This window comes from Triticum urartu, chromosome 4 (genome assembly GCF_003073215.2).
Source record: "Triticum urartu cultivar G1812 chromosome 4, Tu2.1, whole genome shotgun sequence".
Classification (NCBI taxonomy): Eukaryota; Viridiplantae; Streptophyta; class Magnoliopsida; order Poales; family Poaceae; genus Triticum; species Triticum urartu.
The window spans coordinates 63,702,508-63,720,791 of NC_053025.1; the positions used below are offsets into that span (position 1 = coordinate 63,702,508).

General features: G+C 50.6%; 1 protein-coding gene across 1 annotated transcript; it reads right to left on the bottom strand.

The window, feature by feature from the left end:
* Positions 1-9,401: 9,401 nt before the first annotated feature.
* On the bottom strand, positions 9,402-12,509 carry LOC125553551 (B3 domain-containing protein Os03g0619600-like). Its single transcript, XM_048717323.1, has 8 exons — positions 12,421-12,509; positions 12,240-12,342; positions 12,003-12,123; positions 11,452-11,902; positions 11,155-11,357; positions 10,535-10,883; positions 10,241-10,449; positions 9,402-9,866 (listed from the first exon to the last, which is right to left on the bottom strand). Exons 3-8 carry the CDS (start codon positions 12,102-12,104, stop codon positions 9,603-9,605), a joined length of 1,578 nt encoding a protein of 525 aa, XP_048573280.1. The 5' UTR covers positions 12,105-12,123; positions 12,240-12,342; positions 12,421-12,509; the 3' UTR covers positions 9,402-9,602.
* Positions 12,510-18,284: the final 5,775 nt, after the last annotated feature.

The following is an 18,284-nucleotide window of genomic DNA, read 5'->3' on the forward strand; positions in this document are numbered from 1 at the left end:
TTATCCAGGATGGCGGCAAGAGCATCCACCACCATATTGAACAAGAAAGGGGAGAAAGGATCGCCTTGTCTAACCCCACAAAGGGTGGGGAAGTAAGGGCCGATCTCCCCATTGATAATCATGGCAGTGCAACCGCAGGAGACCATTTGTATCACTCTGGAGATCCAATGGTCGTCAAATCCCTTCCGGAGCAAAACTTCCCGAAGGAAGGGCCAACTAGCAGTGTCATAAGCCTTATGGAAATCGATCTTCAGGAATACCGGCTTGAGGTGTTTAGAGCGAACCTCATGGAGGACTTCATGTAGAACAAGCACCCCATCCTGGATATACCGCCCTTGGATGAAGGCGGACTGGTTGGGGTGGGTAATTTGGTCAACAAGAAGGGTCACCCTATTGGCGTACCCTTTCGCCAGAATCCAGAAAATCACATTGATGACCGTGATTGGACGAAACTGGCGGATGTCGGAAGCGCCGGGCACCTTAGGGATGAGCGAGATGATCCTATAGTTGAGGCGGGCGAGGTCGATGGACCCAACGTAGAACTCGTCGAAGATGGCCATGACCTCAGGTTTAATCATGTTCCAGAAAGTGTGGAAGAATTTAACCGGGAGGCCGTCCGGACCCAGAGCTGAGGTGGGATTCATGCCTCTAATGGCAGCCCAGACCTCGCCCTCGGCGAAGGGGACCGTAAGGGTCGAGTTCTCCACGTCAGAAACCAACTGGGGGCCGGTCCAGCAATCGAGGGCCAGGGAAAGGCCGCTCCTAGGAGCGGCAGAGAACAAGGACCTATGGAACCCGTCGACGTGGGCCCAAATGTCATGGGGGTCCTGCAGGAGGGTCGCGCCATCCCAGAGGAGGGGGATAGTGTTACGTCTACGACGGCCATTCGCGATGGCCTGGAAATAGGCCATGTTCGCGTCGCCCTTCAAAACCCATTTGTGGACACCGCGGAGACGCCAATAGGCCTCCTCATCAGTGTAGATGATGGAGAGCCGGTCTTCCAAGTTGTAACGAGAGAGCCACTCATCGAGAGAGAGGCCGATCACGTCCGCGCGTAGATCCAGGGCCTGGATGGCGGTCAATAAGGCCTTCTTGCGACCGCGGAGGTCTTGCCCCAGGTTGGCACCCCATCCCTTCATGAACTGCTGGCCACGCTTGGCATAGAATTGCCACGAGTCAATGGCCGAGGGAGGGTGGGGGTGGGGGTGCACGCGGGCCTCCACCCAGCGAGCGCCAACTACCGCCACGAAACCAGTTTGGGACAACCAGAATGTCTCAAACCGGAATCGAGGGGGAATTGGCAGCCGCTCTTCGGCGGAGGACAGGAGGAGGGGCATGTGATCGGAGCCAATCCGGGTGATGGCTCGAAGGGAAGCTAGAGGGTAGCGGAGGTCCCATTCCGGGGAGACTAGGACCCTGTCCAGGACGGACTGGGTCGGGGAAGCCTGACGATTGGTCCAGGTAAACCTAGCACCAATCCTATCTATCTCGCAGAGACCAAGATCAGCAATGCAGTCATTAAACATTTGCATCCGCGCAAAGTTAACATTCGCATTGCTCTTGTCCTCCGCGAAAGGCAGACGAAATCCTCCGGTGGAGCTCCTCGAGGAAGGAAGCAGGCCTACTATGGTCAGCCGGGCCGTAGACGATGATGACCTCCCACTTGAAGTTAAGCGCCCGTTCATAGAGTTTCATGCTAACAAAGAATTGTCCCCAGTCCATACTACCCATATCGAAGGTGGCATCCTTTACACCTAAAAGGATGCCACCCGAATGACCGATGCTCCCACTAGAAGTGAGCCAATGCCAAGCAAAGAGGTGGGAGCTCAGACGATCAAGCTCCGGAAGAGAGAATGTTGTACGCATGGTTTCTTGGATGGCGACAATGTCAATGTGTTCATATCGCATGTATTCAACGAGTTGGTGGCGACGACCATCATGGCTGAAGCCGCGGATGTTCCAGAAGAGGGCGCGCATTAGGAAACCATTGGGGGGCTGCTTGACCCCAGGACACGGGATGCTCTTTGGGCGCGGAGAGCGGCGGTCCGAGACCGAGTGCGGCCGCGGAGGTCGGCTGCGGCCAACGGAAAGAGTCCCCCGGTCCTCCGAGGAGGGGTCGGGGTGGCAGTCTCCGCCATAGGCGCAGGAGCAGGGAGCGAGAGCAGAGCTGCACGGGCTTCCACAAGTCTACCGTCTAGGATCTCGCGGGCCCTGATGGCCTCGATCTGCACTAAGGGGGGAGCTACCTCCCTCTTGAAGATGACCGTGGAGTCTGTCACGACCTTCACAAGATGACCAAGAGGAATCTACTCGAGAGTAGAGAACGAGCAAGTAGAGGCAGAGGCGGGAACAACAGGTGTACCTGGCTCCAGGTTCTGGGCCGCAGCCCGGAGCTCCGCCCGCTCACGGATGGGCAGAGCCGAGCTGCCGTCGGGACGCGCAGCGTCGAGCCGAGCGCTCCGGCGGGATGCCGTCACCAGGGAGGAAGCAGACCGGCCGCGGCGGGAGTAGGTCGCGGTCCGCGGAGGGGGAGGCTGGGCGGCTACGGGGTGGTCACTGGGTATCCCCATCCATGTCGGGATCCGCCGCGGGTAGGTGCAGGAACTTCGGTCCAGCACAGCCGAGGAGCAGAGGAGTCGGCGTCGCACTCTTCTATGGCGAAGCAGGAGTGGAAGCGGGGGGCGCCGGGCCCACATGCGGCAGCGGAGACGGTGGAGGAGGCACTGCCGGAGGGGGCATGACAGCCCCAGGTGACGGAGAGGGATCCGCAGCCGGAGGGGGGAGGGGGGCCGCCGGCCCCGTCATAGGTGGGAGCAGGCACAGGGGGACGACCACGGAGGCCCCAGGAGGTGACTCGGGGGATGGCCGCGACGGGTCCCGGGGAGGACCCGGAGGGGCCCAAAGGGGAGCCCAGGCTCGGCTCGGCGGGGGGAAGGACACCAGGGGAGCGCAGAGATGAGGCGGGGACGATGATCAGGCCAACGCTCGAGGTGTCACTTCCCTCGGAGGCCTCGGCAAGCAGAGCGGAGGGAGGGAGCTCGGCTAGCCCAGCTTGCCTTCCGCCCCGGCTGGAGGACGGAGCCGGGGGAGTGGGCGAGGTGGAGTAGGAGGGGCGGTCCTTCGACCCCTCCTCCTCATCGGAGCGGTGCGAGCGGGGGTGGTGACGGCCACAGTAGTCGTCGTGGGGCTCAGGAGGTCCGCCGGGGGGACCGTCGTGGAAGTAGCGGGGCCGGCTCACATGGTTGGGCGGCTCGGGAGCGATGCGGAGGTCGAAGCCCTAGTCATTGAAGAACACCCGAATAGTGGCACGCAGCTTAGTGGAGTCGAGGCACTTGACCTTGACCCGGACCTCTTCCTCCTTGCGGAGGGACAACTCGTCGACCACCACTGCCTTGCCGAGGATCTGAGACATGTTGCGAATAACACGCTCGGACCGGGCAATGTTAGGAAGCCTGGCGACAAGGATCCAGGCCGTGTCGAGCACCGCGACCGCCTTGGGGTCAAGGATCGGCTCGATGATGTCGACGACGAGCTTGTTGTGGGCGAGGGTGATCTGGTCACTGCGCTGGCGTAGCCGTGGCTGAGGGCGTCGGGGAAGACCACGGAGAACGCGCCGCCGGAGGTGGGGGTAACCTGACAATCCCACTTGCAGCAGTAGAGGTGGTTGAGCTCGACCTCGATCATCTCAGGGGAGGCGACTCCGCCCACCACCGTGAAGATAGCCTGGAGGGAGGGGGTGGGGGTAGGGACATCGGGGAGCTCGATGTGGAAGAACCCCAACCCCTCGATCCCGTGGTTGTACATCATCAACTCCTCGTCGATAGGCTTGTCCGGGCAAAGCAAGGCGGGGTGAGATGGATCCTTGCAGATGTAGCACCAGAAGGGGTTGACGCAGTTGGCTTGAGAGTGACTCGCGACGCCGCAATTGAAGGAAGGTGGGCGGGGGAGGCCGGAGACAGGGCCCGGCGGGATGGAGGTACCCGGGACCTGACCAGCGGGAGCCCGACCCTGCCCGCGCCGTTTCTTCTTCTTGTTGGGGCCCTGACGGCCACGGCCCTTCCCACCCCCAGCAGCGCCCGAGGCGGCAGGGGCAGCCGATGCAAACACGTTCTAGATTTTAAAAAACATATTTCCATGGCGTAAAAAAAATTGCGCCATGGAAATATGTTTTTTTAAATCCACCGATGCACCCGTCCACCAAAAGGCATTTCCGGTGCTCCTACTGGTTACTCGGGAAAAAAGGACAAGATCCACCCATCCAAACGAATTTGCCCGCCATCTTCCACTAAATCCTTCTTCTTGAGCTCGGGGTCACTAATTCATGTACATTCTCATGTGTGTTGAATTTGCATTTGTGAAACAAAGAGAAAATAGATTGGATCGACACACCTAGCACGGTGGTCTCGTGATCATTATATAGGGCGCCTCTAGGGCTGCCGCTAGGGTTTACAGAGGATAAGTACAGGTTGTTATACAAGATAACTACATCCCTAGATACTAGCCATATCTGATAACTATACAGTTTAACATTCCCCCTCAATCTGAACTTCCCACACAAAGATTCAGATTGTGCCTATTTAAAACAAATGGCGTCTCAGCTAGAGGCTTTGTAAATATGTCTGCAACTTGATCCTTAGAAGATATGAACCGAACATCAAGTGCCTTGGCTGCAACTCATTCACGAACAAAATGGAAGTCCACTTCTATGTGCTTGGTTCTCGCATGGAATACCGGATTCGCAGATAGGTAAGTGGCTCCTAGATTGTCACACCACAGAACAGGAGGTCGAGAGAGGAAGACCCCAAGTTCACCAAGGACTGACTGTATCCATATTACCTCAGCTGTTCCATTCGCAAGTGCCTTGTATTCAGACTCCGTGCTTGACCTGAACACCGTAGCTTGCTTTCTTGAACTCCACGAGACAAGGTTAGGTCCAAGAAAGACTGCAAAGCCACCTGTGGACCGGCGATCATCACTGCATCCAGCCCAGTCTGCATCTGAAAAACAGCTTATCAGCATGGAGGGTGACTTTCGAATAGACAGGCCCATACTGTGAGTATACTTCAAGTATCTCAAGATCCTCTTTGCTGCTGAAAGATGTGCAGTCGTGGGTGCATGAAGAAACTGACAAACACAATTAACTGCAAATGAAATGTTTGGCCTCGTGAGTGTTAGATATTGGAGGGCTCCAACCAAGCTGCGATACTTGGTGCTGTCATCCTGAGACAGTGGATCACCACTGTCCTTACTAATCTTCTCACTGGAGGACATGGGCGTCATAGAGACTTTACAATTTTCCATGTTGGCACGACGAAGAATATCGCTGATATACTTCTGCTGAGACAGAACAATTCCCCCTGGCGATGACTCCACATGGACTCCAAGGAAATAATGCAAGGGGCCCAGATCCTTGAGAGCAAAAGAGGCTTGAAGATCGGCAAGTAGCTTGGCAGTAGCAGGAGGAGAGGAGCTGGCCACAATAATGTCATCGACATACACAAGCATGAAAATGGTGACACCACTCCGGTTGTAGACAAAGAGAGACGTGTCAGCTTTGGATGCTATAAAACCAAGTTGTTGGAGCCGAAAACTGAGCCGAGAATACCACGCTCGAGGAGCCTGTTTGAGACAATATAGAGCCTTGCGAAGTTTGCACAAATGATGAGGCACCGAAGGATTCAAAAAACTAGGAGGTTGGCGCATGTATACCTCTTCTTGGAGAATGTCATGAAGGAAGGCATTTTGAACATCCAACTGACGCAAACACCATCCTCGAGAGACTGCAATGGAGAGAACTAGGCGCACAGTGACAGGTTTAACAACCGGGCTGAACGTGTCGTCATAGTCCAAGCCATAGCATTGTTTGAACCCCTTTGCAACCAGACGTGCCTTGTAACGATCAACAGATCCATCCGGTTTGTGTTTGATCTTGAACACCCACTTGCAATCAATGACGTTGACACAAGGAGGAGGAACCAAAGTCCAGGTGCCATTTTATCGGACAGCATCGAGCTCAAGTTGCATGGCCAGACGCCACTCCGGTGATGAGACCGCTTCACGATGATCAGTTGGTTCCCGCAGGGCCAAGAAGGCACGTCGGGAGGGGTTGTACGTGATAGTACCATCAGTGCGTTGCAGCGGTTTGTGAGTGTGATCACGTGTGCGCGTCGTCATTGTATGCATAGGTGGAGCAGAAGATCCGGTGGCCACAGAAGATCCGGGTGGAGCGCATGCAGATGAGCGCCCAGGCGAATCCCCCTGGGATCCCGTGTCGGATGAGGAAGGCGACGCGGCCGCCAGATCCTCCTGGGATCCAGCGCCGCCAGCAGCAACGGCCCGCTCCGCAGGCGCCAGGTGGACAGCAGCCTGGGGCGAATCGGGAGGCACAGCGGTCAGCTCGCCACCACCACGTGAGGCGGACGCGCGCATGCAGATGCCGACACGGGAGGCGCCCCGGTCCGCTCGCCCGCAGGAGACACGGGATTGGCGGGGGGGGGGGGGGGGGGGGGGGGGGGGGGGGGGGGGCGGAGACCCGGGCCCAGTCTGGTCGCCTGGCACGCGGTCCCCTGTTGTCACGCGGTCGGCCGCCGCCACGGCGTTGTCGCCAGGTGACGCGTGATCCGAGGCGGATGCGGCGGCAGATCGGGAGACAGGATCAGCCTGAGAGTCTGTGGGAGGGATTTTCTGCGCTGAATCGGTACCTGCATCCAGATTGGTTCGAGAAACAGGTGCACCATAGTTCATGTGGTCATGTGGAAATAAAAGTATGGCATGTTCAGCGACGCGGGGTGGTATTGGAGAGGGTTGAGCATTGGCAAAAGGGAAAATTTGTTCATCAAAAGTAACATCTCGTGATATATATATACGAGCGGTAGGTACGTGAAGACATTTATAGCCTTTGTGACGAATACTGTACCCGACAAACACACACTGCTGTGATCTAAAGGCAAGTTTCTGAGTGTTATACGGGCGCAGGTTAGGCCAACATGCGCATCCGAACGTGCGAAGGGATACGTAGTCAGGCTTGGTGGAGAACAATTTTTCCATGGGACTCATATTGCCAATGCACGGCTGGGTAGTCGGTTGATAAGATAGCATGCGGACAAGTACGCTTCGTCCCAGAAACAGAGAGGCATAGATGCATGCGATAATAAGGAGAGACCCATGTTAACAATGTGACGGTGCTTCCTTTCGGCCGAGCCGTTCTGTTGGTGTGTGTGTGAACAGGAGACGTGATGAGCAATGCCAAGTTGCCGAAAGAATGTGTTGCTAAGCTTTTCGTATTCCCCACCCCAGTCTGATTGAACACACATGATTTTACGAGACAAGAGGCGTTCAACATGGGCAAGAAAATCATGAAAGACATCAAACACATCACACTTTCGTTTGAGAAGATAAATCCACACAAATTTGCTATAATCATCAATAAATGAAACATAGTACTGGAACCCACCAGAGGAGGTTTTGGCAGGTCCCCACACATCTGAAAAAATAAGTTCCAAAAGAAACGAAGAAACACTCGAAGATCTAGGGAAAGGGAGCTAATGTGCTTTGCCTTGTTGACAAGCATTACACACATGGGTCAAAGCCCGACTTGACGATGCTAGTTTATTGGACGCCAAAACATGCTGAACGACTTGTGTGGATGGATGACCGAGCCTAGCATGCCAATCTTCAGCAGAGAGTCTAACTGAAGATAGGGCATGAGAACATGAAGGCCGAATGGGATAGAACCCATTTTCACATCTTCCTTGAAGAAGAACCCTCTTGGTTGTCAAATCCTTCATAAGAAAATGAGTAGGATAATATTTTAGATAAGCATGATTGTCAGTGGCAAGACGACTAACAGAGAGGAGGTTCTTAGCGGCATTGGGAACATGTAGTATGTTGCGAAGTTTAAGGTTGGCAGAGGGAGTAGGAAGGAGAGCATGACCACGATGAGCTATGTGCAAACCTGATCCGTCGACAGTGTGGATGCGGTCCCTTCCAGGATACTTCTCCCTCACGGTGAGGCGGTCCAAGTCCGACGTGATGTGGTCGGTGGCCTCCGTGTCGGTGAACCAGGTTGGGTCGCCGAGGATGGATGGCGGTGACGCAGCTGCTAGACCCGCCATCTTGGAGTGTTGGGGTTGGAAGGCGTGGTTGTAGCGTTGAGCACACTCCCAGGCATAGTGCCCGGGACCCCGACAGAGTTGGCACTGTAGACGTGCATCCCCGCCACCACTGTGGTCACCGCGGTCACCACCACGGTTGCCATTCCCGTTCTGGCGGTTGCCACCGCCACCGCCGCGGTCACCGCGATACCCGCCGCGACTGTTGTTGTTGTAGTCACCGCGGTCACCGGAGTTGCCGCGGCCCTTGCCACGGTAGGTGCCCTTGTCGCGGTTGTTGGTGTTGCCGTTGTGGTCACGAGCGACATAGTTGGCGGAGGAGCCACCCGTGTGGAGTTGAAGACGAGCCACGTGATACTCACGGCGACGCTCGAAGGAGATGGCATGGGAGTAGAGCTCGCCCAGCGTCATGACGTCGATGCGGGTCGTGATAGCCGTGATGAGGGGCTCGTAGTCGCTGTCGAGGCCGGTGATGAAGGCCGTGATGATGTCCTCCTCACGCATGGGACGGCACGCAGCAGCGAGCTGACCGGCGTTGGAGCGGATCTTGGAGAAGTAGTCGACCATGGAGAGGTTGCCCTTGCGGAAGTTCATCATGTCCATCTTGATCTGCACCACGCTGGCGCGGCAGTGCGTGACGTACATCTCCTCGAGGTGCGCCCAGATGGCACGGGAGGTGTCGAAGAGGTGGACCTGCTGAAGCACATCGTCGGTGAGCAAGGCGAGCAGGTAGCTCAGGATGATTTGATCCTGACGAAACCAGGTAGCATACTCCGGATTAGGGGCGCGCTCCCCCTTGTCATCAGGCAGGAGGAGGCGATCTGGGGTAGGGGTGGTGCCGTCGACATAGCCGGTGACGCCGGCGATGCGAAGAGGAGGAAGGATCTGAGCTTTCCAGAGAAGGTAGTTGGAGGAGGTGAGTTTGGCAGTAATGAGGCTAGCAGAGGGTTGGGGAACAGCGGAAGACGGCGGCGCCTGGAGACCAGTCGGCATGGGCAGAGAAGCAAGGGTCGAGGAGGTCATGGCGGCGGAGGAGGGAGAACCCATCGTGCAGTTATGCGAGATGGCCTGATACCATGTGAAACAAAGAGAAAATAGATTGGATCGACACACCTAGCACGGTGGTCTCGTGATCATTATATAGGGCTGCCGCTAGGGTTTATAGAGGATAAGTACAGGTTGTTATACAAGATAACTACATCCCTAGATACTAGCCATATCAACCCAAGGGACGTAGACAAGTGAACCAAGAAACTAGGCATCACGTGTTCTTTAAACCTCAGGGCCTCCTCATAGAAACTTCATCACCATTAACTTGTTTAAACTTCAGGATACAAAATAAAGCTGCCACTGAAGTATGATGATGATTACTACAGTAGTTGGCCATACTCAGCGAATGGTCCCATGCCCACCGTTTCCACTTCCAAATCACAAAAGTACCAACGAGCCCATGGATATACAAAATGCCAGCACAGAGAGTCGAGGCATGTCTCAAGCAAACAATTCTCTGGAAAGGATGTAGACCATCATCTTCTGCTTCAGTTCCCCCTTGTTTTTCATCAGTTCGAAGAGGCAGATGTCCCGCTCCCGCAGGCCGTTCTCACTCGCAAAAGAAGTCCAGCCTCCACTTATCCTCAGGGCACCTTTCTTGTCGCGCATCTTGCCATGCCATCTTTGGCTCTTCCCCTCCAGCTGAAGCACCAAGTTACGGCCTCCCGTTCGAAGGTACCTGGCAGTGTACTCCGTGCCAAAGGTCTGTCAATATACACGCAGAATATTGATCATGTTAGAATAACATGAAAGCCAAGCTTGGAATTTTGTAGAGGAATAGTAGTTGATAGAACAAAACTGTTGTACAGATATCCAAATTTCTCTTGATTTTCCTCTAAATTTTTTTCTCTTGATACAAAGGATGAGTGGTTGAAACATAACTCTTGGTAATCTAATTCGGTAAAACTACTATGCATCAAAAAAAAATTTGCGACAACTACTGCTGCTTCTGCTATGCTACTACTGTACATCCATGGCCGCAACGCAAATTGCCTTACAGATGTTTATATGGACTGATTTTTCTGCAAAGGAAATTATTGTCAACTCAACATGAGAAAAAACTGTTTTTCTAGACTTACTAGTGAGACGTGGACACTGGTCTTGGTCATGACTGCCACGTAAATGGGCAGATCTGACGCAATGGCTCCAACTTTCTCCAAAACTATCTTGTTCTGCACTTCCGTTAGTTCGGCACCCATTGCCATCATGTAGGGTTCTGTACCATCATGATCAAGATACTTCTTACTTATCCGATGTTCGTCATGACCCGAAGAGAAGGTTTCTTCATCTGGAAGGTTTTCATATTAATCAAGACGGAAAAGATACAAACTCTTGGCATGGTAATAAATAATAATTGTGTGATACTAGCATACCGTCATTTGGTTCCTCCTTAATACACAATGTTGGGGCATTCTTTGTGCTTGGCAAACCACGTTTTGAGATATTTTCACTTGAGGGATGATCGATAGTCGCTTTGCGAAACAGATGGACAATCACTTTGAATGTTCTACCCTTACGATTCGGCATGGGCTGAAAGACACACAGATCTCCCTCCAGTAAATGATTGTCACGAACAAAGCCACAATCATAAAGACTGCAATGACCTCCATCAGATTTGACACGGAACTCGCAGTACCATTTCTTGCTCTGCTCAGGCAGTTGTAGTTTGATAGTCTGATTTTTGCGAGGAAAGTGTGCGAGTGCGTAATCCTTGGGAACTACCTGATCAGAGAAAGGTGCAGAATGTGAAACTGATCCTAGTTTTAATCATGAGCATTAATACTGTAATAAAAGTGAGATCCCCATGATAGCATGATTTCCAATGTAAAGCACCAAGTATACTGAATCTACAATGAGTGTGAATCTTTCTCTGTTTTGGTCATTTTTACTTCAAAACAGTAACGAATGACAAATACTTATTTATGGAACTAGTTATAAGGCATACAGTTAACTTATGTTTCATGGGGAATTCGTATGATTAACTTAATATTACCAGATCAGGATATGGTTTCACACTGGGCTTCCTCATCATAGCCACGAGCAAAGGCATTTCGGGTTGAATTTCCTGGACAAGTTCAACTATATTGGCGTCATCTTCTTCTGTTAAATAGCACTTCCCTGATAACACATAAAGAGGCGTTGGGAGCGTCTGACCATCGGATTCAGATGACTCATGCTCATAAGGACTGTCTTCTCCTGTAAAATAGTTTCGAGAGTAAGGGTAACTGCAGTAAGATGGTAGTTACCATATAATGTGATCAAACAGTTACAAGTCAGTGGTAAAGTTAACCTGACGAATCCTCCGAAGGTGAGGATATTGCATCTTTCTTTGCTCGCTTTCTACGGTGGCCTGAGCTTCCACTCTGGCAATCATCTGATTGTCGTCGTGCTGACGAATGAGTATTACCATCACTGAAACTGGTTGAAATGTCCGTAGAATTTGTGCTTGGTTCTTGATCACTAATATTGGTCAGCATGCCAGCACAGGAAAACACTTTCTCACAACCACTAGAATCAAAGACCACGACCTTGAAGCGACAATTTCCACGGTATCGGAACATCAACGAGTCACTTTCTACAATATGATTGGCGTCGACAAACGCCTCCCACCCAGATCGGAGCACTGTTTTGTTCCTACGCTCAGTAATTCCAACATCGTAGACATTGCCATTGGGGGCTTCCAACTTGATGGTTCCTGACAGCTTCCACGCGAAATAGTTCACGAATCTCTCTGGTATGACCTGCAAAAATATTAGTTTGCCGGAAATATATTAGCTGTAGTTTCAGAAATGCCTTATTGCTACCAATTCAGTTATCAAGGCCACCCAGCACTGAGCTTACCATGCTATGCCTAGAGTGTCTATCCATGCGCGTGATGAAACGCTTGACCTTTCCATGCAAATGGGTCCAGTATCTCTTGCAGCACTCACAGGAGTTCCTCATATCGCCGTCTATTAATCTCCTGTAAGGAGAAAAACACAGATCGTGAAAGATGGCACTGCCAGTGAAAGCAAATCTTGTTGCCCTCTACACCAATTTTGATTTACAATTTTACTCTGCAACTGCCCATCAAGTTACCTGACTTAACGAGTGAAAAACCTGTAGCTTCTCACTGTAGAAAGCCCTGAAAGTTTCCTTTACCTAAGCAGCGGCAGAATCTTGTTGAGCACAGCAAAAAGGACTGAAACAAAAGAAGCAAAATGAACATGTATGCAAGACATGCAGAGAGAACGCTAAGCAGGAAACAAAAGCAAAGGACCTGCCGCAATGCCGGCCGGAAGGGAAAACCAAGCAGGGGAAGACGGAGGGAGAGAACCTGAACTTCTGAGGGAGGGAGGAGAAGAAGCACCAAATGGATGGAGTCTCAAATGGATGTGTGCGGCGCACGCCTGTAGCTGTAGGATGCCCTGATTGGCCCTGTCATCCTCGTCTCTGCTACTCTGATATGAGTACTCTGTGGCAGGCACTGTATCACACGGACGTCTAGTCGTCCAGTCGTAGACTTGTAGGCCCGTCTTGGAGAAGCGGGAGGTCTGGTCAAAAAAAGTGGGCAAAAATGAGGTTGGCACCGGTTCGGTGATTACGAGGCACGTACTTTTTGATCTCGTCGGACGTGCTTGCATGCGACCCTCTCGTTTCGTCCAAGTAATGGTACCGGGGGAACGGAACGAGATCCTCTGACGTTGGCGATTCCAAGTCAGAGGGACGTCCTTCGTTTGGCACCGTCCATCAACCATCAGACGGCAGCTCTCTGGTTCGCTCAGATCAGCACCAAAACGAGCGGCCCACTACGAAGCGAGGGAGGCAGGCGAGGGGGAAAAGGGCGCGAGGAGACAGAAAAAGGCGCGAAGAGTACGCAGACGGCGCCAGCCGACGAAAAAGAGATCGCCGGAGCCCGGAGGTGGATGCCTTGCTCTGCTCGTCAATATCACAGCCCACCAGGATTCAGATTCCAATAGGTAATTTCTGCACATATACAAGTCTGCACATATTCAGATATACATAATTTCTCAATAGTTCAGTGATAGTTCTATTACATAATTTCTGCACATATACAAGTCTGCATATATTCAGATTTACATCATTTCTCAATAGTTTAAGTGTTACTATTACATAATTTCTGCACATATATTCAGATTTACCAAGTTTCTCGATAATTCAGTGATACTTCTACAATCCCCTTACTCGTGGTGTTTTTACTTTGCAGAGTTGTATTGCCTAGTTTGGTACCTTATGTTGGCATGGAATTTAGAAGCTCAGATGAGGCTTGGTCATATTGGCTTAGCTACGGTGGGCAGAAAGGCTTTGAGGTTAGGAAAAGGTACACTAACAGAAGTTCAGCCGAAGGCAAGGTTACATCATGTAAATTTGTTTGTGCAAATGAGGGTCAGCGAGCACAAGACAAAAGGGATCATTTGACAAAGCGCCCTCGAGCTGAAACTAGAACCGATTGTGAAGTGCACATGAAGCTTAAAATGGACCGGAAGAAGGGAAATCTCAAAGTGTCGGAGCTGTTTTGGAACACAACCACACACTACACCTAGCAGAAACCTTACACTTAATGGTGTCACAAAGAAAAATTTCAGAGTTACAAGCATTTGAAACTGCAACAGCAGATGATGCGGGAAATGGGCCAAAAGCCGCACATGAGTTGGCTAGTCGCCAAGTTGGTGGACCACTCAATCTTAGTTATACCCTCCGTGATCACAAGAACCATTTGCGGACCAAGCGCCAACGAGAAATGGAATATGGCCAAGTGGGTAGCATGCTTAAGTATTTTCAAGACAAAATTGCTGAAAACCCATCATTCCAATATGCATTGCAAATGGACTATGAAGAACAAATACCGACCATATTCTGGGCTGTTGCTAGAATGATCATGGACTATGCACATTTTGGTGATGTTGTTAGTTTTGACACTACTTTTGGAACAAACAAGGAGAGTAGGCCCTTTGGTGTCTTTGTCGGATTCAATCACTTTAAGGAAACTGTAGTTTTTTGGTGCTGCCCTCATGTATGATGAAACATTTGCATCCTTTAAGTGGTTGCTTGAGGCTTTTCTAACAGCCCATAAAGGAAAGGGGCCAAGAACATTCTATACAGATCAAGATACTACAATGGGAAATGCAGTTGAGGACGTGTTTGCAGAAGCACGACATGGTTTATGCACCTTTCACATTATGCAGAATGCTGTCAAACATCTATATGAAGAGAAAAATGGGGAGAAGAAAAAAGGGAAGAAAAAACAGAAGAAGCAAGAGATGAATGAAAAGAAGGAAAAAGAAGAGAAGGAAAAGGAGGAGAATGAAGAAACAAGTTGTGTGCGGCTGCCAGCAATTTGATAGAATTGGGATATTGTGTGGCCATGCTCTTAAAGTTCTCGATTTGATGAATATCAAGTCGCTACCACCACATTATGTGTTAAAGCGCTGGACAAAGGAAGCACGAAGTGGAACTGTACAAGACAAAGAAGGAAGAAATATCGTCTTAAATCCGAATATGGATGCCATGCTTAGCTACAAATATATGTCCCACAAATTTCATAATTTGGCAGATCGAGCAGCCTACTTTCCGGAATGTGTCATGTTAGTAGACAACACACTTGACATCCTTGGTAAGCAAATTGAAGAAAAAATTAATGCATGTGCAAGCACATTGGGGTATCCGTGTACAATTCCGACAGATGCTAACCCATCAAATGACTTGTTGACTAATGCACGTCTAAAGAAAAAGGAGGTCCAAACAAAGAGTTCAAAACGGAAAAAAATTGGCTCGATAAGAAGCACAAGGCTACGAAAAAAAGAGAAAGCAGAGCTACATCACAGTTGGGTGAAGAGGTATGTTGATAAACAATACGATGCTTTCGGTGTTATCATTATGTCCATTAATTCTTGCAGCCTCCAATGTTCTTTCACAACAAGATGCAGGAGGTCAGGGAAGTGGCAGGTGGTGGTGGTGCACAAGTTGCAAATGATAGAGTTTATAGGGATAATGCATAGGTGCCTGAAGGTTACAAGACGAACCTTAGCTTCACTCAGTTGCTGATGGTATAATCTTGCCCATGTAGTTTAAAAATTTAGAATGATCCAACTAGAGATTGCAAAATCTGGCTCATACGGTATTCTTATTTATTTAATTTTCAGGGGCCAATTACAGATGATCTTTTCATTGGGTCATGGTGAAGTACTGCTGTTTTTGGGCAAATGAATGAGAGGGCATTGGTGTGCAAGTTCAATTCTGGGAAACACTTGACATTGAGTTCAGTCCAAGTTCAGTTCTAGACAACATTTTGCCATTCGCTTCAGTAATGTACAAGTCAAACTTCTGTACAAGTAGAAATTAAAATGCTCAATCTCCAGCCATATCTCCCAGAGATATGTTTTGGCATCTATTTTGCTCAACCTCAGTCACTTTTTATGATAATTGTACATTCAACAGCCAAATCAAGCATTGACTTGTTCGTCTTTGTAGTCCTGGAACCGCTCAACTCCACTCTCAAATGAAACATTCAGTCAAATCGAACTCAACAGCCAAACAAATTTTCAGTCAAACTATTCACTGAACTTCAATCTCAAATGACATTGCAAACTGAATTTAAATTCAGTCACACTATTCATTACACATTACTTTTGATTTACATCAATTACAATCTCAAATTGGCATTTTGGCTTTGTCTCTGCTGCCATTGCTTCCTCTGCTGGTTCTGTCCAACTAAAACTGAAGTAGCAGGGAACTTCTAACAAAAGTCCAGAGCCTGAGTAGCCAACGGCGTTGGATTCGTCGCCTAGAAAGCTCGACGGCGCGACGATGCTTGCTCCGGCGGGTCGCCGGGCACTGGCTTGCTCCGCCCCCTCCACACCTAGGCGCGTCGCGGCCTGACGGAGATAGCGCGGGCTTCGTGACCTCGATAGATCGACGGCGGTGATGTAGCTTGCTCCGCGGCTCTGAGGCGTGGCTAGGAGGCGTCGCGCCCTGAAGGAGCAGCGGCTGCTCTTCCCCGCCGGCCAGCGTCGCGCCTTAAAGGAGCAGCGGCTGCTCTTCCCCGTCGGGCCTGAAGGAGCGAGGCGACAGAGATCGGCCGAACAACTTTTTTTTCTTCTGCAGTGATGCGCGAGCGAGGAGTTCTGGGCGTACTGGGCCGTATGGGCTGCTTGTTTTCGTGTCCATGCCAGTGAAAGTAGCGCTGGTAGCGAGTGTCGTTGGATATAGATCAACGGCGCTGGGTGTACGACGTCCCTCGGCAGTAGTTTCTTCCAAGTCAGATGATCTCGTTCCGGCCGGGGGAACGACCATGTCATTGGGTGCGAAAGGACGACAATAGCAATAGAATCCGAGTAAGCTATCGAGTGGGCAAAGGCAAGCGAATTGAAGATGCATAGTTGGAATACACTTGCAAAAGCCTTCCTCGGGCTGGTTATAGTGGGAAATAACTTAGACTAGTAACATGCATATGTTATTAGTCAATGTTACTATCTCTATAATGTATAGTACTCCCTCCATTCCCTTATATAAGGCCACAATGAAAAATACAAATTGCATCAATGCAAGGCCACCAACACAAAACGAGGCAAAAATTAATGAGGGCTCCCCGTACAAGCAAACCTGCATGCATGCAGCGATAAAGACGCTAGCTACTTCCTACCTCCCCTCCGTTCCCTATTCATTGCTTGCGTCTCCTCATCTCCTTCTCTTCTTCTTCCTCCCTCGTCCATCCCATCATCTTCTTCTTATCCTATGGCTGGTGGAGGCAGCGGCAGCCGAGGCTGGGCTACAGGTGTCGATGGCAGCAAGTCGGATGGAGGTGGTAGCTCGGTTTCAAGCAGCGGCGGACGCTGGGTTGCAGGCCACGACGACTCTGTTTCAAGCGGTGGTGGACGCTTGGCCGCAGGCTGCGGCGGCTACATTTCAAGCGGCGTCGGCCGCTGGGCGGGAAGCAGCGGCCGCAGCTATGTTTCAAGCATCGGAGATGGCAGAGCTGCAGGCAGCGACATGGCAGCCGCAGTTGCGGTCTGCCACGACGGACTCGACTTCATCACCGGTCTTGTCGACTCCGACACGGAGACAGAAGACCAGCAGCTAGGCGCCGTCGACGTACATGTTGCAGACTTCACCGTCGAGGGCACGGTACAGTTGCCGGAGAAGATGCCGACATGGAGCATGAGATCTCTGAATGCGTTAGGAAGGTGGCTTCACGTAGAGAAGGAGACCGAACATGCACAGGTGCTGCTCGTCTACAAGGAGGACGACCTTGATACCGATGAGGAGGAAGAAGGTGTCTTCATTGACGACGTAACAGAGATGTATCCACCCCAACAAGTGGTACATATTCCTGATTCCAAAAACTACAACCGGCGAGGTGAGTATGTACCCGATACATTTGATCCGGATACGGTAGTGCCAGATTCCATTGATATTGAACTAGTAGATGAGAAGTAGTCTGGTGTTTTCATGTGTCTTCGATCATTGTTTTGTCAAGTTTGAAGTGTGATTCCATTGTTGGATTATGAACGTTGCTAGCAAGTGTTGTTTAAGTGTGATTAGTTTGTCTTTCATTGCCTTTTTGTTCTTATGATTCATGAACAGTGCTACTCTTGCTTAAGCTCGATGAGTAAGTGTGACAATGGAGTATACAAAACAAGTTGAATCTGAATGATAAAAAACATGCATCATTAAGGCATAGATGTTTCCATTACAAAAGGGTTACGTTGATACAACACCATCTACGAACTGAGAAATTCTTCAGCAGCTAAGATATACGACGGCTCACACTTAAGCCTAATCGGTAGACGGCCTTCCCTCTCGAGCAAATTTTTCTTAATGTGAGGAACAACATAGTGAATTGAACCCTTAAGCCTGAGTGTCTCGCGCATGCAAGCTTGATGACTTAGCCAAATCCGATTCATCCGTTGAACAGGATACTGAACAAAAGATTCCTCCACTTTATCCAATATTTCCTGGATATTTTTTGGCATATTTTTGTGAAACATGGCATGAATAGACGCAAAGTAGCCAAGATCTAAAATGTTTTCATCCGGAGAATTAGGTGCGTGACATACAATCCTAATGTCCCAACCACCCGCCTGCGCCGCCTCTAAGACTTCCTTGTCATTCACCGAAACATGA

What these genes read in the sequence shown, in the direction of transcription:
- LOC125553551 (XM_048717323.1), bottom strand. Translation starts at nt 12,104, where the DNA reads ATGAGGAACTCCTGTGAGTGCTGCAAGAGATACTGGACCCATTTGCAT. An exon ending in TGAAACCATATCCTGATCTG is followed by an intron (nt 10,884 to 11,154) that starts GTAATATTAAGT and finishes TTCTCTGATCAG; the next exon opens with GTAGTTCCCAAGGATTACGC. An exon ending in CCAGTGTCCACGTCTCACTA is followed by an intron (nt 9,867 to 10,240) that starts GTAAGTCTAGAA and finishes GTATATTGACAG; the next exon opens with ACCTTTGGCACGGAGTACAC.